Source organism: Saccostrea echinata, unplaced genomic scaffold (assembly GCF_033153115.1).
Source record: "Saccostrea echinata isolate AGI-Se365-2 ecotype Australia unplaced genomic scaffold, CSIRO_AGI_Sech_v1 ptg000008l, whole genome shotgun sequence".
In the NCBI taxonomy this organism is placed as follows: Eukaryota; Metazoa; Mollusca; class Bivalvia; order Ostreida; family Ostreidae; genus Saccostrea; species Saccostrea echinata.
In genome coordinates this window covers 7,410,600-7,435,633 of record NW_026889757.1, presented here as the reverse complement: position 1 = coordinate 7,435,633, position 25,034 = coordinate 7,410,600, and the positions used below count along the sequence as shown (strand labels likewise).

Sequence of the window (25,034 nt, the reverse complement as noted above, 5' to 3'; positions counted from 1 at the left end):
ATGCAGCAGTGAAGGAGAAACTTCAGGAGTGCTGTACAACAGTATTTTCTAGAAGTTGTGTAAATCAGATGTGGATACGATACTCCAAAGCTCCAAGGAAATTTTAGAAAATTTTAAATCACAATTTTTTTTCCAAAAACAATAACATCAAAACTTTGCAACAACTTATACAACCATTTCCCACGATAAATTAAAGCTTAGGCTTTTTTACATCATAGACAGGTGCTTTTTCAATAAAAATGAAATTCGTAAATATACTTACCTTATCATTGGTCATTTGCAATATTATTTTGTTAAAAACATTCATACACAAGTAATCTGAAGTTAATATTAAAAAGATACTTGATTTTCTGATTGACAATATCTATGTAGTTTTTTGAGATCGGTTCTTCCAACAATCTGTTGGAATTCCCATGGGTACCAATTTTTAGTCCCGTTATTAGCAGACCTATTTTTGTATTCATATGAAGAAGAATTTATTCAAAAACTTATACACGAGAAGACGAAAACGCTTGCTGTGGCCTTCAACTCGACATTTAGATAAATCAACGACATATTATCAATTAACAATGCTTACTTCCATTCACATGTCGATTCGATATATCCCAGTGAACTTGTAATAATAGAAATCACAGAGTCTGACACATCTGTTTCATATTTGGATATTTTGCTAGAAAATGACGTTTATGGTAACCTAACAACAAAACTAAGATAAACATGATGACTTCAACTTTTCTATCGTCAACTTCCATTACTTATGTAGCAATATATCCTAATCACCTGCATATGGGGTTTATCACTCCCAATTGATTCTATATGCAAGAGTATACTCCATGAACGATCAATTTTATAAATGAGGCAAGGTATTATCTATAACAAGTTGATGAAACAAGGATAAAATACTCACTGAATATCTTGAAATACCATTATTGTATGAACTTCTTTTTAGTCATTGTAATCATACAGTAATCAAAAAGTAATCGTGATTACAATACTTTTTTCAGAGTAATCGATTAAATTACGATTAAATGAATAATTACTGATTACAAACTGTAATCGATTACAGCTGATTACAATTACTGATTACAATTACCCCATCCCTGCTCCAGATTTATATTGATTAAATGGACAATGAGCTTGAATACTGTTCGTTATCTCCATATTTCATTTGAAAGTTTGAAATTTTTGAAACTTATTTCACTCAAGACCTCACATGAGGCATGAGAGTACAAACATAAAACAAATTTTAAACATCTAAAACTAGTCACAGAAAATTCACAAATTATTTATTTTTTCTATTTTTGTTCACATACTTTTCAAATTTCAAAGATATTTTGTTTCAGAAGTTTTCTTCGAAGCATACACAAAGGCCACAACAGTTTGATAAAATATTTTTCTGAATATCTTTCATTCTGATAAGTTTTCAGCAAATTTTAGATACCTCTTTTCATTTTCGAAAGTGCAGAGGGCAAGTCAGCTTATCATAGATCTTCATTTGATGTATCTTAGCCTACTGTTTCGACAACATACTTGATTAATAGACATTGCATGCGCTTTGAAACAAGCATCAAGTAAGGGTTTCAATCACAAACTATGGGTTTTAACTCTGGATTTTTTTGTCAAAATAATATTGGACCAAATTTAGCAGTTACTGTAGCCTGTCCTTTGAACATTGACAGTAATTTTTACAAGAAACCTATTGCCACAATGCTTCCCTGATTCACCATGCGACACCGGTCCATGTTTTTGCCCTTTCACAATGCATTTTGTTTCCTGGATTTATGACTATTTAGGAGATTGATCCTTGTTTGTAATCTTCATCTTTTGCATTACCCTCATATTGTGGCACCAACTTACCGAAAGGGATTATTGATTTAACTGAACTTGAATCCACACAATATTTGGAATTCAATATCAATGAGGTTTTAGATCATAACATTTTATTACCAGATGAAACCTATTTCTCAAAAGAATAAGCATGAATTTGCACTCTGTTCGATTAGTATCAGAGAGACCATTACATAACAACATAACAATCATATAAATATACAAAAGTTTTCTCTGCAAATCAAAATACATACATTTGTACTTCTCATTCTGATTCCTTGAGGCTCCTCAGCTAAAGTTTTTATTTGACAAAGTCTGCATATTGTTCAAGTGTCTATCAAATGGTCTATCAGTTTTACAAATTTTTTAACATTTCTCAATCACCAATTACTAAATTTCAATTAAACATGGGATGATTTGTTGGTAAAGGAAATCCAGATTGATATATCTAAAATACCATGCACCATCCCAGTTGTAGATAATCAATGAAAATAGGGTAAGATCAGTCATAATTGTCTTCCTTGAACCACAGGGAAGGAGAGACAAAATTTATAGGAAAATTTCAACATAATGCTTAGATACATCTTCTAATTATGGCATCAGTAATTGAGTGGGACAATAATACGGGCTCAAATTTTGCACCAAAAAAAAAATGTTTTTAATTTTTTTTTAATATTGTTCTTAAAGATAATAGGGGCACAATTTGTTAATTTAATGTACAAGCATCCCCATGTAAATTAAATCAAGTTTGTTTATGCCCTGTTATCATGGGGAGTTTAATTTGAATTAAACAACTCAAGTTCCTGTGCATTGAATCTTAACTGCTTTCACATGGAGAATTAAATGCAAAAAAATTTACTGCACATCAAATTGCTTCACATTATCTCCGTGTGAACCCTTAGTGAAGCTAATTTGAATTAACCCCGTGCGAACACTAAGTGAAGCTAATTTGAATTAAATGTTGATGCATGCGTAATAGCAAAATTAAACCACATGCCACAGGTGGTGGTCAGATATAAGTACTTATGCAATTTTTGAGTGAAAAACAAAAGAAAATTAAGTTCATCACTGAACTTGTATATAGACACTATGACAGTATGTGAGATGTATTTAAGAAATGAATTTAATTTTTGAAGATTCATGAGGACATGAAGTACGATGCTTCAAGCCAGCATATTTCATAATGTGCGTTAGCGCTTCATAAATATGCCGGCGTGAAGTGTTGTAGTTCATGTACCTCATGAATTTTCAAAAATTAAATTCATTTCTTATATTTACATTATTTTTCTGAAGAGTTGCCACAAATTACACCATTCAACTGTCATTTTTAAAGCAAAACAGTTTGCACTATAGTTTTGTCATCAAGTTCGTTATTATGACGTAACAATGGAGATATTCATGCTCATCCATGGTAGTTCATGAGAAAATGAACAGTATTTGAATTTGCAAAGAATCTTAAGAAAAAATATTTGGAAATGTAAATATACATGTATGTGCTCTGCATAAGGTGACGTGATTTGCAAATATTTACATTAATTTGCAAATGCATTCCCTAATATAACATTATTTGAGCAAGGAAAGTTTAAGTCTATAAACAGGTTCTTCACTTGACCATAAATTCATTGTTTAGTCATAAATGATCAATGTAGGTCAAAATGTTGAACAGATGTATATATATATATATATATATATATATATATATATATATATATATATATATATATATATATATATATATGTATTAATAAGGCTGGGAACTGTAAGCTTGTTAACAGTAAACCTACTGTAGATTAAAAATTTGAAATTCATTTGCATGAACTTTGGGGCATCAGTAATTGTTTTTTTTTAGTTACATAGTTATCAGGAAGACAAATGCATCTCTTTAGTGAACACTGAGGTCCTTAGGCCTCTTGTTAAGTCATTTGATTGCACTTTCCCAAGTATTCTCCTCTCTCTAAGTAAATAAAGAAAACTTATACTGTCACTAATTTTGCTTCTTTGACACTATCCCTAATTTTATTAAGAGAAGTTTTTGATCCTTGAAAGCTTTTGTCGGTAGACTTCATTTCCAGTTGAACTTGTACTTGCTGTAAAACTTCATTTGTCCGTTTTGTTAGCATTGTTATCACATGATCACTAGCTCCTAGGGATAACTGTGCACGGGACAGTTTAATCAGGCGGTGATCCTGTTTAAAAAGAGGATATATAAGAAACAAACAAACAAATGATAATAAACTTGATGTTAAAATAGTTTGAGAAAGCAATCTATCATCTAATTGTGTATAATTTTAATCAGCTTATTGAAGTAAGTGATTATTTGCTATCTATGGTAATTAAGATAATTACAATAATTCAAGTATGACCTATTTTAAGTATTCATTTTGGATGAAAAAAAAATGGCCATTCCTCTTTTAATCTGATTTCCCCGAGGAGAATTTTGATTTAAAAAAAAAAAGTAACTCAAAATGGAGTTTATTTTTTGAGATAACTTTCATTGATTTTTATTAGGAATTACATACACGTATTTTGAAAAATGAGAATGGTACTGCATATTTAATGTGCAATATTTGCTAAGGGTAAAAAATTAAAACTTGCCTTCATCTGTAGTCTGATCATTTCTTTAATACTGGAATCATGCTGTTCCCAGCTTTCACCATTTAAAGCCAAGCACCTTTTAGCATCATCTTCCAGAGCCTGGGTGCATATAAAATATAGATTTCAGAATTGCATCTTTTATTTAATATGGAGCAGAACATACTATTTGTAGTTATGGTAAACAACTTATTTAAAGGTTAAAGGCTAGAAAAGTCACATACATGTAACTATATGAATTATGCATAATTCTTACACCAAAATTTAAAAAATTGATCAAGATGTAGAATATGGCATCAACATACACATGATACATTATGAAATTTATAGAAAATGACTCTATCTAGTGGTAGAATGATTTCAAAAAAAAACAAACAAAAAAACTTGAAACCGATTTACTTATTTATATACAGATAAGATACATGTATGGTATGAAAACCTGAATAATTTTTCTTTACAACAACAAAAACTCCAAAGATTTTACAGTTACTGACAAAAACAAAGATTTTACAGTTACTAATGGGTAAATTTTTACTTCTACTGATGCCAAAAACTTTGAATTGAACTCTGAGTTTTATATATATTTCAATGTTATGTTAGTGATTCAAGGTTTGAATAAAACTTCTTATCAGTCTATTCTAAGTTTTAGGGAATTAATAGCATAAAAAGAAAATTTGAAGCATGCATACTTAACACAAATATTTTAGGCTGAGATTGTAGCAGAATGACACTGCATCAAAGGTGTTATGATAATGAGTGCACGATAGGGTATCCTGACAGTGTTTGAAACTTGCTGTAAAATTAGCTATACAGAGCTGACTGTTAATAAAATTTGTCAGGCCGGCCAAAGATTTACTAACCCAAGAAAAAGTATTGCCTCTTTTCAAAAATTATTTGTGTACATATGGTAAAACTATAAATTGTTACATAGTTTTTCTTGCAAGTGGCTGGCAAGTTGTAATCCTAAGACTTGTCTGATGGACTTAGTCAGCATACATGTAACTTCAACCCTGATTATATATAGACTGATGGGTTCTGCCACTTGGATTTTTAAACTTTGCTACTGATACAATTAGTATATCTTTGACAGATTTATCAATGTAAATTTTTTATTTAATAATGGTTTAACAATTCCAACTACACATTGATACAAGCAACTTTAATCACCCCTTTATGCATCTTGGGTGGTTGGGCGCATGGTTAATTCAAACTCTGATCCTTTACTCATATTATCAGTGATATTAGGTTTGATCAATAATAAATTGATAGACAGTTCAAGTACCTCATCCAGTGAGCTCAATAGTTCTGGAATAGAATCACAGATTTTGTATTTATCACAGAGATGCAGGGTTTCAAACGTCAGCTGTCTAACGTACAACTGGGCACTAGTTATTGCCTGATTAAAAGATAAAACATTTTAATTACAATACAGTAAATGGAAATCTTTGTCATCACATTCTCTCATAAAAGGTAACTGAAAACTAAGATGATTTGAAAATAAAATATTTTTTTACTTTTTTGAGTACAGTGTACTACTCACTTACATTGAGGTCTACTGTTTGTTGTATGACTTGAAGTGTTTCTGCAGGTGCTGATTTTTCCAACTCATGTTTTAATTTCCGGAATGTATATTGATTTTCTAAGTAAAAGTCACACTTACTCTAAATCAAAAGAAACAAACCTTGTGTTGTAGCTGTACTACAAAAATATATGCTTTTAATTAAAACTAGTACTTTTTAGCATCAATATGAGTTTAAATTTACAAAACAAGAGGTCATTAGGTGGTTTGCTTGTTCAAAGGTTTGCCAATACAATGTCAAAAACCAGTAATACCTTAGATAAGAAAAAACTTAATATTTTACTCTCAAATAGGTCGAATTATGAATTACCATCGTAGTGGGTTTAATGCATAATCATATACTGGCAAGTGCAGAGAAAGGAAGTTCATTTTCCAGATGAGTTTTCAGTAGGTTTGTGCATTTGAACATTGATTTACACCAAAGTTCAAGTTAAATCCAAAAGAAAGGTATTGTTTAACAAAAGATGATCTAAGTTATCTTGCATTCAGTGCTTCTACACAAATAAAATTTTATGGGCTACTATCACACCGCTAAAATAAGCCTAAGTTAGCACTCAAAAAAAAAAAAACAGTAAATAAATGAAATGGAAATTAGACTTAATCATACCTTTAGACAATTCCTAAACAGCATAGCTTGAGTATTTGTAGAAGGCTTTAACTGTTTTGTCCTCTGAATATTTGCATTATACTGTGATAAGAAATCAGCAATGTCCTCCTGTCATATATTAGAAAAAAACTTGAAAGTGAAAGTACTCCATAGATAAAGTTACAACTTGGTTAGATTTAACAAAAAAATCTTCATAAAATACAACAACTTATTTTAATACCGAATCAGTGGATTTTATCCTTACTCTCAAAATAAATGTTACTTTATATTTACTACTAAAGAACAAAATTAGTTTGAAATGAAACTTAAACTTTTTACTCAGAGCATGTGCAGTATTGTACCAACTGACAATAAAATAGAAAGGAATCAATTATAATACAAAGAATTTGAATTCTTATTATTTTTCAGTCCATTCATAACTTTCCATATCAGTAATACAATGATAACATTTTCACATCTGAAAAATAGAAAGTAAGCAATAACCTGTGCCTTGGCAAGAACTTTAATGTTGCTTTTTCCAGCATCTGACCCTCTTCTGGAGTTATCCTCAAGGGACTCAATCACAGACTGATACTGAAAATAGGACATCAACTCACATTTTATGAAAATCCTACAATAATTAACATATCAACTAAATGAGGTTGTTTTCTCACTTTATCTTGAACTCAAGCAAACTAAAGAGGAGTAGTTGATTGACTAACACATAATTGATATTCATCTAGATAATATAGAAAGAATGGCAGTGTCCATGTTTTGCTTTGGGAAACCTGAAATATGTGTCCATTCAAAAAGTAAAATAGCAGGTGCACAATGACACTATGTAATAAAGATTCTATGAAAGTCTAATTAAATTATATTCAGTGATATATAGGAGTTGTGAATAAGAGGAGGGTATCCCAAAGCATAATGGAAGGACAGACAGACAGACATATGGGCATACAGTATGATACACATGGATGGACACTCCCATCACTATATACCCTCGGGGGGCCAAGACAAGAAACTACCCATCATGTAAAGAGAGATTAAATGATCCATGGCTACCTTTTGTGGTGGAGCAGGAAGAAGAGGTGCATGATTACAATGTTGATGAAGTTGATTATGAAGATGACAGTGATGAAGTTGATTATGAAGATGACAATGATGATGAAGTTGATTATGAAGATGACAATGATGATGGATGTACAAAATTAACTATTGTGAAATTACATATTTTCCTGGGAGTCTAATTTTTGTTGCTTTCATTATATGAAGAAACCTATGAATTTACATCCTCCATGAAATGTTAAAATTTCTAGCTAAAGTATCATGTTTGTCTTCCAACCACAGAATTAACTCCCCCATTAACCATAATTTTTTTCCTCAATGCATGAAAATTGACCCCACGAAACTAATTGATTTTAAATTAATTTGAGTTACTTGTGTCAGCTGCCTGTCTGTCTTCTGTTCTAATTTGACACTTTTGTTGTGGAGGTTTTCCAGCTTGACAAGGTTATCTGCCCCTTCTTGAGCTTCATCATCTGTAACATTGTTTTCTAAAATTTGTTTGGTTGAAATTTTCTCCTGGCAGAGTTTACAAACTCTCAAGTACAAAGCTATGTCTGGCTCCTTTTCAGGACACTACAAGGAAACAAATATTAATCTATTTGGTTAGAATGATTTACAAATGTTAAAAAAGATCAAAGAATTGTTTAACTGCCATCTCTATTTCCCATTACAGAAAGAAACAATCGTCATAGAGGCACCAGCCCTGACAATAAATGCAACAATGATGAAGTCAAAGTTCAAAAATGAATGTACATGTACTAGATTAGAAACATTCTTTAACAGAATTAAAATGTATATTAATTATTTATAACTTACTCCAATAAGTCGAATGATGGCTAGTTGTGGTTCAGCCTCTTTGTTTTCATTGGGAATAAACAACAGTAGGTCTTTAGTGGAGCAAGCCTTACAAATGGCTCTACCACACACTCTACAATTCTGTTTCTTCCTCGTAAGTCCAAACTTAGCAGCACAGATCTGACAAGACTCAGCCAAGTTCTCTTGCTGTCAAATAAAGTTGAGTCTTATCTATAGCTCATAAACACAGATCTGACAAGACTCAGCCAAGTTCTCTTGCTGTCAAATAAAGTTTGAGTCTTATCTATAGCTCATAAACACAGATCTGACAAGACTCAGCCAAGTTCTCTTGCTGTCAAATAAAGTTAGGACCAAATCTACAGCTTATCAACATAGCAATATATAGGTTTAAATATTGCTTTGAACTTCAACTTTATTGTATGTTTGTTTCTTTATAGAGTTGATATCAGTCATGTACGATATGGTTTTCACATCCAAACCTGTGACACCATTCATGAATTTGTTGAAGTCAAATAAAGTGGATTCATAAAACAACATGTGATAGCTATAGGTATAACGTGTGATTGGATATGGTTTTTATCCACCTCATTGTGTTTTCCATCCCCTCATAAAGGCTCAGGGAAAGAAAACAAACTTGCTGGATAAAAATCATATCCTGCAACCACAAACCATTGTAGATTCTATATTTAATACTTATCTTGTATCTACTTCAGGATCTAGAGGCTGTAATATTTTTGTTGCAACCATTTAAGAAATACCAAAAATAAATATTTATTTATTTATTTTTCTCAAAAGCATACATTGTAATTATATCTACAATTTTAAATTAAATATGATGATGGCAATAACAGATCTAAGCAAACATCATATGAAGATGACTACACGTGGACTTGTGCTTAAATGTCAAAGTCACATCATGCAGATTTAAATAACAGACATGACTGCTACGTACCAGCCATGCTGAAGATTTCTGCCAGTTAGGTATGGTGACCAAAGTTTTCAGGTCATGGATGGTTTTTTTTATTTCTGATCCTCCAATGGCTGTCTTAAAACCCTCTGTCAGTCGTTTACACTCTGCATTTAAGTCAAGTCTGAAATGTTAAGAAATGCACTGGAATCAATACATGTATATTTAACCAAAACCTGTTTTATAACAAATGCAAAACCTAAGCAAATGCTTAAATGCAAGTCAGCTGGTGATCATATATAGAATAAAACAAATGCATGTCTATTGTATAGGGATGTGAGATTTTATCGGTATACCGGTTTATTGCGATTTTTTATTGCGTGATACGTATCATGATACGGAGACTAAAATACCGATATTTAGTACAAAACTATAAATTCTGGAAATTAATTATTTATTTGTTTAAACTATTGGATGACAATTACAGGAAATGTAAAAAAAAATGTTGAAAACAATTAAATATCAGCATCCAAACATGCTTTATATTAAATAAATAAAAAATTTAAAAAGTAAAGTTATGTTTTTATAGCATATTTCAAAAAAATATTATGGAAATATATTTGAAATTGTAGTAAAAATTGTGTAAAAATATCACGATTTATCGTGATATTTTTGGAAAAACATACGAAATTTTTGCTGATACCCATCCCTACTATTGTATACATTTAATGAATGTATAATCACTGCTGAAATCCCACAGTGAAATACAAAACACAATATAATCCTTATTGCGTTTCCACCAATGATAATCAACTTGATTGAATTAAAGTATCTTATTTCATTTCAATTATCTTTTTGTTTTCTGAAAAGTCCCTATAATACAGAGAGATTGACTTCTTTTCTAATACCATTGCAGTTTACCCTTTATGGATCATCAATCTGATAAAAATTAGATGTTCTGAATCAGCTGCCGCTTTTCAAATATGTTCAAGAAGTGGCAGGGGATTCAGAACATCTGATTTTAATTAGATTGCTTCAAAATGTATGTTTGGTTGTATATGTACACACAATCACACATATAATCTCATTCTAGTTTTCATATTCTTAATTTTCCCATAATAATTTTCAAGGGAAAATCTCACAAGCTGACTGAGAAACTGAGGAAATTAGTTATCAATCCTTTACCTTTGTCTCCAGCACTTTGTGACTTTGCCGTTCTCTATCATCGAGGCTGTTAGTACCCCTTGTTGACGCAGTCTGTAAAAATACTCAGTCAGTCTCCTATGCTGACCTTCCTGTACCTGGCCCTCCTCAAAACATGTCTGACATACCTGTCAAAAAACAAGAAGAGGCTCATGGGCTACAGAGCTCATCTGAGTCAAAAATGATGATTTATTTTATAGGCTAGAACTAGCAAACTTTTACCTACTGTACCCAAGACATGGAAAAAATATATATCACCATTTTTCAATGGTAGGCACGTAAAAGAGAATTTATAGATTAAAGCAAGCTGGACTACATTAGTAGATTAGCATGATTATCATACAATAGATAGTTGCATGTGTCTTTTTCTGAGTTATTCCCCTTGTCTGCCATCTTGGAGGTCAGCCTGGTGCACTTAGATCAATTTAAACTAGTGTGTAAAAATCTAATAAAAAAGTAGGAATTAATGGTTTGGCTTAAAGAAATGTATATTCTCAGAAAAACAATGTTTTATTTTAATAAAAACTGAAACTGGTTAAATGATGAAGGAATCTGAGCATGCATGTTGACCTCCAAAATAACAACAAACAGGAAATAACTCTTGCTTAATTCATGTCTATCAAAAGCTATCTATTGAACTGCCTGAAAAAAATACTTAGTGTACCTGCATCAAATTATGGGGAAAAGACAAACTGAAAAACATCTCAAACTGCCTTACAATTACAGTTAACATGACATTTTGTAAATCATATGTTATTTTGCCTTTGTACCTTGTAAGCTTTTCCTTCAGGATCCGGATTGGCAAGGAGATTCAATTTCCTTTGGAACTGAAGACAAGGACTACAGAATATCTTTCCACATCTGTGTCAGACAAATCAATAATATCCAATTTTATTTTTCTACAATTTCTGATTTAAAGAAGTAAAATTAGATAAGATATGAAAATAACAGAAGCTGTTGAAAATAAAACCCTAAACCCGGTGTTCAGTTTTAAATTTTTATTCCTCCATACAGTATGTTTACTTCACTTAGCCAAAGTTTGAATTCCCTCCAAAAATCTTGTAAGTAGATATTAAGGAAATTATTCAGGAAGACTCTCCATAAAGCTGTCAAAAGTTAGTTATACGTTTACCAACACCAGGGCACGTAGGTTTTGAAGAGTACTTTAAAAAAAAAACAAATCAGTATTTTATAAAAGTTCAGGTTTCCTTTTACTTTTAGGTACTAATAATAAAAACTGCATTCCATAGAAAAAGACAACATTTAGGCCCTGTATGAAATATACACATGTATTTGAGATGAGTATCATTTAAGCTGACAGATTTACTAAAAATTATCACTAACAATAAGCCTTCATGATGCACAAATATTTAAAATATTTTGATTCATGTACAGTAAAAGAGTACATACTCATTTGTTTGAAATTTTTGTTTTATGTATTTTTTTCCTCCCTCTCTCAAAGGTTTTGAAGTTTTTAGGTGATGTTTAACGTAGAATTAATTTCAGCCAGCCTAACAAGAAAGAATTAAATCTCAGTCAAAAGCTGACAAAAACAGGACACCTTCGACAATGATGCGGGCGATCCAGGAGAGAAAATTTTCTTTTGCACTGTCGATTGCAGCAGCTGGGACACGTCTCTGTAGGAATCCAATGAGATTTGGTGATTTCTGGAAAAGACAGTAAATGATTTCACTGTATTACGCACAAAGATTACAAGAACAAAGTCATCATGAAATTATGATACATGTACTGCATCAGTAACTTGAAATTCTGATCAAAGATAAATAAGACCTTTCTAATATGGTAAAAGATTGTTCACATACTAGTGCTGGGATGATTTGGGTTTCCATAGGTACAGTACCATTATAAACATGTGTGTCACATTTGACATTATGGAATTATCAATACAATTTTTAAGGCTATATATGCAAAGAAAAATGTTAATTTTGCATTCTTAGCTGAATTTGGTAATTTCAATAAAATAAAAAGAAATTAATACATATACATTTATGTCTATGATGAATCCTTCATTAATTTGTAATTATGTGAAGCTAAGTAATGTTACAGATAAAATTGATCTAAAAGCTTTATAAATTCAATGTACATGTACTTTACAAAATTATAATCTAAGTCATATATAATATTATGTCTAACAATGGAAAGGAAATATTGTTATACACATTGTAGAATCTTGTATCATTGATACAACAAGAAAACATTGATGTAACCATCAATTGTCGCCCGGGAAATAAAGTAAACAATGGAAATGAGTCTTGATCATCAAACCGCTTCGATATGTGTGAAAAAGGCATGCGTCTAAATGATGGAGATGATAGTCGAGAATATTTTGAAAACTTATAGTCGGATGAAAATCGAACAAAAACGATACCCTTTTAAACTTTATCAATTCCTCAAGTAAATGTTGGCTGCATAAAATATAAATTGAAACCAGACACATGCATCACCTATTTTCAAAAATGTCTTTCACTTTAAGAATATAAAACACGAACTGTTTTAAGTACGTTTTTACGTTTATATGCGATAAGTAAAATTCGATGTTCTAAAAAAAGGGACCTGTCGTTTTTTCGATAGTAAATGATAAGCAACTTTATATATTAAATATGAAAAACATATATATTTTTACAGATTCACTTTATGGAAGTAAATATATTGTGTATCTCGTAATTTATAAAGGGAAAGAACATTCTGATTAACAATCTTTTTAATGGTTAGAAAACCTTTAATTCTGAATAACTTCTCCCACCTCAATCCCCATATACCAACACTTAAACTTATATGTATAGAGCAGCCCGGTCCTCCGGGCTGCAATAAAGCATCAGAATTTTGTTCCACCCCTTCACCACACATGTTCATATGAATAAATCATGTAGCTTAATCTTCAACAAGGGATTACAAATCAATTGATCAGAAAAAATGAACTGACAACAAAGTATATGATTTATATTCATATATATGTACAAAATCAGACAATGATTTATTTGCAATCAATAAAAAATAAGTATACATAGTAGTGTTTTACCATATTTTAAAATGAGCCTTTTTTGGTCCATTATTTAATAGAATTTTTACATTGAAATCTTATACACAATTAAAAAAATGGCCATATTTTCTGGGAGAAACTGCCTTTATTTGGCTGTGATTTGTGGTCATCATCATGAAAAACACCAAGTTTGATAAACATAATTTGAAATACTGATTGCAGAAAATGAAAATGATTTTTTTTATGTGTAATAGACATTTAGGTTCTACTGTAATGGTTTGGGCCATGAATATTGGCCTGGGTAGCTCAATTGGTAACTAGAGCACCTCACTATTGATGCAGGGGTCCAGGGTTTGATTCCTTGTCCAGCCATACATTTTCTCCTTTCTTTTTTACAGATCTGGAGCCATTGACCACCCCTGGACTTGCGGTAAAAGTCCTGCCAAGGGCAAATAAGAACTTGGGTTGTGTATTCGAGTGTGAAGACATATTTAAGAAGGAGGAATGTAATGGTTTGGGCAAGGGATATCTGCCTGGGTAGCTGAGTTGGTAGAGCACCTGACTTGTAATGCAGGGGTCCCAGGTTTGATTCCCAGTTCAGCCATACATTTTGTCATTTCCTGTTACACTGTAATCACCCTTTTTAAAGTTACATGTGTATATGTATTAAACCTTGACTTGCTCCCAGAAATGCCAGTACCTGTAATTTGAGTGTCTAAGTTCAATCTAGCATCTGTAGCAATCTCAACCTGATGTTCCCATGCAGATTTCCCATGACTGTTGTAATACCAGGAGGACGAGTAGCCATTCTGTGGAGTTCCAGGATCTACAAAAAGAAACTTCCATGTACACATATCGATAATGATAAACCTTTCCCTTCAAATGAATACATGAAAAAAAAAACAAAAAACAAAAAAAACATGCAAACAAATGAACAAATAAATAAACATAAAACAACAACAAAAAACAAAACAAAGAAAAAAATTTATTATAGCTCTGCCAGTTTGTACTTTTAACAAAGAAAGAGAAAGATAGTCTTGGGCTTGAAACTATGCAACAGCAATAAATAAAATAATGATCCTTGGTTTAAAGTCTTGCCAAGTTGGCAATATTTTATTGTATCAAACTAAAACTAAGAAGAAGTAGCCTTTTGAAATAATTTCACAGAAATTTCTATTTATAGTAACATGGCAAAACTTAAATCAGCCCAAACTGTAGGAGGAGCTAAGCATTTTGAAAGTACAGTGAAACCTCATTATCTTGAACTTGATGGAACCAAGAAAAAACTTCGAGATATCTGAGGATTCGAGATATTGAGGGTACAATACTTTAAGAATAAGTAGTTGAGACTTCCAAATCACTTCAACATATCCATGGTATTCCAGATATCAGTGTTCAAGATACTGCATGAAGCTCAACTGTATTTCACAGAAATTTCTATTTTTAGTAACCATGGCAACACCGTTCATAGAAATCAAAAATGGATAAACAGAATTATGTATTTTAGTGTAGTCTATCTTTCTGCCAATATATATTGAAAGCAAACCAAAACTCTAGGAGGAGCAGCGTTTCAAAAAATTGTTTACAACGGACAGACAGACAGACAGCTAGACCGAGGGACGATGGACATTTTACTTTCGCATAAGCTTTATGGTCTCTGTCCAATAGAGCTAAAAAGCTTATTGCATTCTTCTGTTCCATGCACATGTATCGAGGATACGTTTAATAACATTCAATCGACATTATCATATTATGTCTCTGATGTGAGTAAAATGCAAATTTTTATGTTACTTTAAATACAATTAGCATTTACTGAATTTCAAAAAACATCAAAGATCCTTTGAAAATAAGAAAAATATCTACCTTTCAAGCTCATGCTTTTAATCTCGTGATACTAGGAAGTAAATAAAAGCACACTAATTATTGAACCTATTTCGCAAACTAGGACAAACCCGGAAGTCCTGTAAAAGGAACAACATTTTGATCATCAGATGACCCCCCTCCCCCCCCCCCCCCTCCCGTTTTTTCATTCATAACTATGGCAACACTGTTCATTCAATATAAAAAAAAATTAAAGTCCAAATAGGTATTGTTCATATTTTGTTTATTCATGACGTACATTGCCTTGAGTAGGGATTTACTCTATATTGTTAACAAAGATGATTAATTTATAAAGGATAAAAATTGATTTAAAAGAAATAATAATTTTGAAGAAAAAAAAAATTAGCATTTTTATTTGCTACTTCCCCTATATTATTCCCTCGGTATAAAGGAAATCAAACAAAGTCATATTAAAACAGCTAACACCTCTGTCTTCAGTGTCTAAAACCTTGTTCCCATTATTGAAATTTTATTTTATCAATCTCTTAAAAATAAATAATATAAAAAAAATGATACAGGCTTATATTACTTAAATGTATGTATTGGCTTTAGTAAATTTGTCGTTCCGTTACAAGTACTATGTAAAAAATATAAGCATGATATTTGCTATATAAATGTTATTTATATCGTGTTACGATACATCTAGTTTTGAATGCTGATTTCATGCCATATTAAATTTAATTATGCAATCTGATTTGTTGTATTACTTTAATCTTTAATAATTGTATATTAATTAGATATATGTTACATACTAATATCTTTAAACTGACTGATTAGCTGACTAAAAATATGCAGTGTTATTAATATGGAAGGTAACACATGTACTTTCTATATACGTATACATTACATATGCGGAATGCATTACAATGTAAATCATTATATGCACATGTAACACATTATTCAAAGTTTATGCCCGATACTTTCACTTGGACATTTCCTTTTCGGAGATTTATTAGCAATCCAGGCCCGTAAGAAGCAATGTCAGTTTGGAGGGGCACAACCAAACATTTTCAGGGGGGGGGGGGGCACTACCAAAAATTCAAAAAGTCATGACGTTATTATTGAAGGGGCACTCGCACAAGCATATAGTAGCTATGTACTCTATATTATTAAAATTATTTGGGAGGTGCACGCCCCCCCCCCGTTCCTACGACCATGCATTCTGTAATCAATTTAGTTTTTGTGAAAAAAGAAACGTACATGAAGATGTTTGCGAACACAATTTCTTGAATACAGACACCATGATAGTCTTCTTTTCATACTTTTTTTCTGATATAAATTGTGCTTAATCTGTTTAGCTCACCGAGTTTAGATGAGTATATGCTATACCGCCGGCGTCGGCGTCCCTGTTAAAGTTTTAGGAACATGTCCATTCCCAAGTACCTGGACAAACTTACATGGATGATATATCTAGGAATGGACACTACCAGACTTGCTTCGGAAGCTGGATCTGACCCACAATTTCCAGATGAATGATTAGGGTATTCTCTTTGGAGTAGCTCTATAACTATATTATGGCCAGTTATGATTAAATCAGATTAAATCTTTTTCAGTTGGAAGAAAATGACTTGCATGTATGATTCATCCGGGGATGGACACTACCAATTTTGCTCGGATGCTGGAACTGACCTACACTTCCTGGATGAGTGTGCAGGATAAAGTTTTTGAAGCATGTCCATTCCCAAGTAACTATAAGTCCTACTTAAACCAAACTTTCACATGCACACTAACTAGAAACAAATTGGTGTGAGATTTGCCTTACTTACATATAGATAACTTTCGTCGAGGTGAGCTGCGTAATCTTTAATTACCTTTTTTTTTTTTTTTTTTTTTCCAAAATTTATTTCAATACGGAGAAATTTTTTATTTAAATAATCAAAATTCTACGGCACCATTAATGGGCCACCTAAGGTATGATTTATTCGTTTCCGATGAATTACATATTTGTTGGAACAAATAAAATCTCCGTTTGGACGAATTGGATACTGGATACTTGCTCTAAAAAGTTAGATAAAATATGTCTGAATGAATGACAAATTAGTCTCAACAAATATCTAATTCATTCGAACAATCACTTACCTATTCATCCTACCCAATATTTTATTTATTAGGCATCCAACAATTAATAAATTATTGGATTTTTCCAAAAATTTGATAGTTTCCTTCTGGTATATCGTATCTTTAAATCTTTTTCAGTTGGAAGAAAAATCACTTGAAAATAAATTGTATAAATATAAGACCTACATTCATTGCTTATTTGATTTGTTTATTGTGCGTATATATATATATATTTAATGATAATTTGATCATTTTATACACTAACGAAGTATACAGCTACTGCAATCGGACTATCAAAGGAGACTTCGACATGCATAAAAAATATCCGATTATCCTTTGTTCTTTCTTTCCTTGTGAGGAACAAATTATACATAGTATATAATAGAGTCGTATATTGCTATAGAGTCGCGGAGTAAGGAGTTGACCCTTACGTCGCAGGTTCGAATCCCACTGCAGTATGTGGAGAGCTGTCCTTCGCATGAGACCGTATAAACCGAGGTCACGTGTCGCAGTTGGTGATGCCACGAAAAAGATCCCTCACTGCTCAATGGCCCTGAGTGCCGAATATAGGTCCAAAATTTGCAGTCCTCTACCGACAAGTGGTGGCGTCTCAATATGAGTTAAAAATTCTCGAAAGGGACTTAAGGCATATAGTGTTGTCATGTCCGTCTTCCGTCCTTCTGTCTGTCACACTTTGCGTTTAGCTCAGTTTCAAAGAACCTTTCAAGAATATTTTTATGAAACCTCATTTGCTGATACATATTGCTGGTACAAATGTCATATGTACAATCTTCAGATTCCCAGTTTTGGTATAAAACCAACAGTTCATACATACACAAAAAATTGAAGGAATGTAATCTTTCTGTTTGAGATATATTTGAAGATTCCTGTTCTAATCTTACTGGAAAGAGCTTCAATACCAAAAAACTCGTGAAAATCTGAACTGCAAATCTTCTAATGTTGTCTACGGAATAGAATGTACCCTTTGTGGGCTTACTTATGTTGGTGAAACCAAGGGTTCACTTAATAAAGCAGTTTCTATACAAGCATTGTAATTTACCTGATCATTCTAATTTGTCAATGAAAGTTATAATTCTAGAAAAGATTTACTATCATACTAATAGACCATCACTAAATATACATTTCCGTAGACAACGAGAAGAATACCGGATTAGAAAACTAGGCACGGCCTTTCCATATAGTAACAATGACAAAGTCGATATTGTTGGGAATCATTCAAGCCCAGTGTAGCAATGTGAATGAAATATGGAGATAACGAACAGTATCCAAGCCCAAAGTCCATTAAAACAATACAAATTGGGAGCTGAGCAAACACGGACCTCCAAAAACATCAGAGGTGGGATCAGGTGCCATGGAAGAGTGAGCATCCCCTGCCGACCGGTCATACCCGCCGTGTGCTCCTTGTCATGATCGGGAAATAATGGAAAAATCCGTCGACAATTCAGTGTGTAAATAATGGCTTAACAATTAGTATGAAAAACGTCAGTCAGCATATGACTTGATAATAGATTGTATTTGCTGACAAGGTTATTGTATCGACCATAGAACTTACGAAATGATGACTTCAAACGAGACTTTTGATATTCTTGTTTCATTAACTTGTTTGTCAATAACTTACCTCGTTTTAGAAATTGTTCATACGTAGAGCATGCTCTTGCGTATTGAATCAACTGAGAGATATACACCCCATATGCAGGTGATAAGTGTATCTTGCTGCATAAGTAAGGGAAGTTGACGATTGAAAAGTTAAAGTCATCACGTTTATCATAAAACTTTATCAGTGGTTTATCAGACTTAAAGTATCGTCAACTTCCCTTATTTATGTAGCAATATACCCATATCACCTGCATATGGGGCTTATGTTTCCCAGTTGATTCGATACGCAAGAGCATGTCCTACGATCAATTTTGAAAACGGGGCAAGTTATTAATCAACTAGTGAAAACAAGGATATCAACAGTCTCGTTTGAAGTCATCATTTCGCAATTTCTATGGTCGATACATTGACCTTATCAGCAAATACAACTTATCATTAGTTCAAATGCTGACTGACGTTTTTCGTACTAATTGTTAGGCCATTATTTACACACTGCAACTTCTACGGATTTTTCCGCTTTTTCCCGATCATAGGAGCACACGGCGGGTGTGACGGTCGACAGGGGATGCCTACTCCTCCATGGCACCTGATCCCGCCTCTGATGTTTTTGGAAGTCCATGTTTGCTCTACTCCAAATTGGTATTGTTTAAATGGACTGTGAGCTTGAATACTGTTTGTTATCTCCATATCTCTTTGATGAAAGCTCGACATTTTTTGACATTGACCTTTCCTTTGACTTTGTCCTCACTTCTCTTACATTTGTGTTTTAGCTTATTTTCAAAGTCACTATTGAAGATATTTTTATCAAACTTCTTATACTGATACATATTGATGAGAGCTATTCGACTGCCTCAACATTTTTACCTTGCCTTTCATTTGACCTTGACCTTACTTTTCTCAAATTTGCGTTTAGCTCAGTTTCAAAGAAACAAATCAAGAGTTTACTATCGAACTTAATATACTGCAGGGTTTAAACTTAACTAAAATTTCCAATAGCTATGTGGGCTCCTAAAGTTTCAAATTTAGGTGCCCACAGCTAAATTTGTTAGCCCACAATCTCTGTGATTTTTTTTTTTTAGCCCTTTGAATACCTTTTTTCAAAACATGCCTACGACTAAAAATGATACCTGGAAGACATTCAAACGGGAATGTATTCATTTTCTGAAATATGATCTGTAAACTTAACTCAAACTATGACTGGTCGCACTAAGGCTGTTGCAAAAGGAAAACAATTATAAGTAATTACTACAAAGTAAAATAGCAATCATGTATACTGACTATGATAAACTTGCATCATTTCATCATACGCTTTATTTCCATCTTTTCTTTTTCTTTTATCTTTTTTTTTTCTTTCTTTAATACCTTTTTTGACCTTTTTTGACCTGTATTTACATGAAACAGGTGAAAATGAAGAACGATGATCTATCTCATAGATCCAAGAAACAATACAAATGCAGAAGAGCAATTAAACACACGGACCCCTGGAAATATCATACGTGGGTACAGGTGTCTAGGAGAGCACGCATCCTCGGTTCGGTCACAAATGCTGTGGGTCCTCTGTATTGATCAGGAAAATGGAGTAATCCGAAGTCAAAGTTAGTATAAAATAATGTCAGTAAAGGACTCGGCATCCATTTACATGTAATATCAACTGCAGGGTAGTTGTGTGTTAATTCAGAATGATAACATATAATGCAAATTCCAATGACTGTATTTTTTATGATTTTATTTTCAAATGCTATTTGATTATTCTTTCTATGCACAATATAGTTATTGCTGAGAATAGCTTAAAGTAGCTATTTATGTTTAACCTTCAATGAATTAACTTTATTTGTAAAAAATTTCTTCTCTGATTATTGCTTCTATTTTAAAGGGTTTTTTTTTTTTAAAACTTCCTTTAATGCTTCTTTTTCATGTGTAATGATAGCTGGGACGATTTATATTTCTCCAATTTTTCCATCTATTTTCATACTTGTCCTAGCAGCTCATGATTTTCTTTCCTTTGTCTCCACTCACAGTTGCTGTTTTTCTTTATAATACACAGCGTTCTATTCGTACTGTTTTCATTACCATTGCCCCTCTATCGTCAGATCAATACTGTTCTTTTGTCCTTTCTTTAACTATTTTCCCCTTTTTATATCTCTGAGTCCTTTGTGTTTTCCTTCTTAATTGGAAATTAGTTACTACAGTTCACATTATTTCACATCGGTATGGTAAATAGCCATAAATATGTCGTCCTTTTCCTGTTCTCTGCTGTATTTCCAGATACGACCATATTTTCTTACTCTTTTTGAGTGTATGTATATGGAAGAAAGCTTTTAAACGTTACAATCACCGTAAATAAAATAAATAAAAATACACTATTCCCCCTTTTTGTTTCCACGGCTACAGTTGGTTCAACCGATTACAGTGTACCATAATTTTTTTTTTCAGAAACCAGTTTAATGAAAATAATAAGACTTAAGGGTAAATAACAAACATTTTTTTTTTTCAGAAATCAGCATGCACGTATGTACATGTATATCTAACAAGTTTCAAATTTTTATTTAAGACAAAGACCCCAACTGGGGTATATAAATGCAAATGATACAACAAAATAACATACAAGCATGAAATGAGTGGCACTAGGCCTAATGTTAATTACTATATACATGTATAGTTCAAAACATCAAAGTATAGAAGGCCTCTGCTAGTATTAAATAAATCATTACAACATATTTTAAACAGTTGTTTTGTTATTATTAATTTATTACTGACAAAAAAAATTTTTTTGCAAAATTTGGCAAGTCCAAAAATGACTTTAGCGTCCTTACAATTAAACAGGTCATGAAATTTAATAACATAAGGGTTAGTATAAAAAATATTTGGAACAAGTTTTTTCGTTCTCTTTTGAAAAAAGCACGTTCTAAAAGATAGTGGAATTCATCTCCTAAATTGTTAGAGGAACAAAGATCACAAATTCGATCATCTCTGTCAACACCCCAAAAGCGACCCTTCTCAATTGGAAATCTGTGATTCATACATCTAAATTTACATAAAGCTTTTCTAAAATCTTTTGGAAGATAAATCAAATAAATCAAATTTGGAAGATAAATCAAATATTTTTTCAAAACAATGTTCTAATTTAAATAACCTATAATTAAGGGTTTTTGGCATATCAAAAATATTGGCATACCAATTCTGCTTAAATTGATCAATTAATCTAGTCTAACAGATTTTTTATTCATACATTCTCTATCCAGAGTTGTCGTTCCTGCTACGTTCCCACACACTCGGCACACCTCGGCCGATTCGTACCTCATGTTTGATGAAGGTGACGGAATCAGCCGAGGTTTGCCGAATGCGTTCCCACATACAACCTCTGTCAACGCTTGCTATACAAAGTTCTTGGAAAATTTGTAAATGAGAAAAATTCTAATGATAATCATTTTTAATTGTATTTCTTATAGAAAAACAGGATTTATTTTAATCTATTATCCCTTAAAAGGGTTTTTTAATTAAATTTTTAATTTTTACTCCGCAAAATAGTTCCCTAATAAATCGTTTTAAGGGATGATAGATTTAACATAAATGAAAAATTATCATCTTTATCGATAATTACAACAATTAATTACTATTTTTATTTCAAATTTTTACCATTTAAAACTAGAATCTTGTACAACGAGAGTTGACAGCGGTATTGGGAGCGTTGTTACAATGCAAAATGTAATAACGACCTAAAATGACCTGATATTTTGCGTTATTACATTTTGCGTGGAGATAGACACAGAATGTAATAATGCAAAATATAAATATACGTTGTAGATTATTAAACTTTGAGTAATTACATTTTTCGTCGATGTCAATGCAGAATGTTTTAATGTAATAACATGCTTTTTTGCCTTTTTACATTTTGGGTTATTCGAAACTTCATAAAAATCCTTACAAACAAAGATACATAGCGGGTTCCAGTAAATGTTCAAGCAAGCCTCTTTCTTTACTCCTCACTAAGATATTAACAGTAGTGAAGGAGAAACTTCAAGAGTACTGTGCAACAATATATTCGAGAAGTGGTGTAAATCAGATGTGGAAACTTAAAAATTCCAAGGAACTTTTGGAAAATTTGAAATCACAAGAATTTACCAAAATCAGCAGCTTAAAAACTTATGACTTTAAAACTTTATACACAACCATTCCCCACGATAAATTGAAGTCCAGGCTTTTTGATATCATTGACAGCTGCTTTTTCAATAAAAATGGAACTCGTAAATTTACTTGCCTTGTCATTGGTCATTTGCAAAATTATTTTGTTAAAAAAATCATTCTGATTGTACACACAAATATTCTGAAGTTGACATTAAAAGATGCTTGAGTTTCTGATTGACAATGTCTATGTGGTTTTTGGAGACCAGGTCTTCCAATAATCTGTCAGAATTTCCATGGGTACCAATTGCGCCCCGTTTTTAGCAGACCTTTTTTTGTATTCATATGAAGCAGAATTTGATTTGTCCAAAATCTTGTACGTGAAGAGAAGAAAACACTTGCTGTGGCCTTCAACTCGACATCTAGATATATCGACGACTTACTGTCAATAAACAATGGTTATTTCCATTCTTATGTCGATACGATATATCCCAGTGAGCTTGAAATAAAAGATACCACAGAGTCTGACACATCTGTTTCATATTTGGATATTTTACTTGAAAAAGACGTTAATGGTAATCTAACAATCAAGCTTTATGATAAACGTGATGACCTTAACTTTTCAATCGTCAACTTCCCTTACTTATGCAGCAATATACCTTCATCACCTGCATACGGGGTTTATATCTCTCAGTTGATTCGATACGCAGGAGCATGCTCTACATATGTACAATTTCTAAAACGAGGTAAATTATTGACACACGTTGATGAAACAAGAATATCAGCAGTCTCGTTTAAAGTCCTTGTCAGCAAATATAATTTATCTTTGAGTCAAATGCTGACTGACGTTTTTCATACTAATTGTTAAGCCATTATTTACACACTGAATTGTCGACGGATTTTTCCATTATTTCCCGATCATGACAAGGAGCACACGGCGGGTGTGACCGATCGGCAGGGATGGTCACTCCTCCATGGCACCTGATCCCACCTCTGATGTTTTGGAGGTCCGTGTTTGCTCTGCACCTCTTTTGTATTGTTTAATGGACTTTTGAGCTTGAATACTGTTCGTTATCTCCATATATTTCATATGTTGCGTCGAGATTAAGGGAAAATGTAATATTACACTCTGGGTTTAATATTAGAATTTATACATTATTTGAGACTATTTAAAATCACATTTCCTGATGATTCAAAAATCTGTCAATACTTTATGGTATTCAAAAATATTAATGCATATGAATTATCATTCTATGTTCCAAAAATCCTGTATCGAAATTTAGAGAAACTTTATTAACGTCAATTAAAATTTATACTTGTGTTACTAGAGGTCAAATCTTATCCATTCAAATTCAGGGAGTAACAATTTCCCGAGGCGCAACATGTTTAATCAATTTACATTAAAATAGAACAGAAACGCTTTAGCACATAAGCTGTAAATAAAATTAAATCCTATTTCATTTATATAAAAAACCTTTTGGGGTGTAAAAACAATGATTCAAAACAAGAAAACTTCCAAAAGTTCGAAAATATGGTCATCATCTTGATATGGCATCTACCGAGGATTATGACATTTTCTTTAGATAAACTCTTCCTCGGGATCAATGTAAAATGTATCGACGAGTAAAGGAACATTTTGGATTAGGAAGTCAAATTTGTATGAGGAAAATTTCCTTGATTGCAGTATCCTGTATTCCCGCTTCCTATGATAAATACAATAATTTCTAGAGATAATAAGCGATCATTACTTTCTGCGATAAAACATACTGCATTAACT

The 25,034-nt window shown here is 32.2% G+C and overlaps 2 protein-coding genes across 2 annotated transcripts in view; one reads left to right on the top strand and one right to left on the bottom strand.

Annotated features, from left to right (window-relative positions):
• The window catches only part of LOC133181345 (protein MAK16 homolog), a 60,876-nt gene that overhangs the window by 30,799 nt on the left and 5,043 nt on the right, over positions 1-25,034 (top strand). The window lies entirely within an intron of this gene.
• LOC133181343 (uncharacterized) lies at positions 3,589-15,538 on the bottom strand. Its single transcript, XM_061315861.1, has 14 exons — positions 15,443-15,538; positions 14,280-14,405; positions 12,140-12,245; positions 11,349-11,439; positions 10,561-10,706; positions 9,421-9,559; positions 8,469-8,654; positions 8,025-8,225; positions 7,089-7,178; positions 6,606-6,713; positions 5,964-6,080; positions 5,702-5,815; positions 4,423-4,521; positions 3,589-4,013 (listed from the first exon to the last, which is right to left on the bottom strand). Exons 1-14 carry the CDS (start codon positions 15,453-15,455, stop codon positions 3,801-3,803), a joined length of 1,749 nt encoding a protein of 582 aa, XP_061171845.1. The 5' UTR covers positions 15,456-15,538; the 3' UTR covers positions 3,589-3,800.

What these genes read in the sequence shown, in the direction of transcription:
- LOC133181343 (XM_061315861.1), bottom strand. An exon ending in TGTTTAGGAATTGTCTAAAG is followed by an intron (nt 6,081 to 6,605) that starts GTATGATTAAGT and finishes CTTTTGATTTAG; the next exon opens with AGTAAGTGTGACTTTTACTT. An exon ending in TATTGAGCTCACTGGATGAG is followed by an intron (nt 4,522 to 5,701) that starts GTACTTGAACTG and finishes ATATGCACCCAG; the next exon opens with GCTCTGGAAGATGATGCTAA.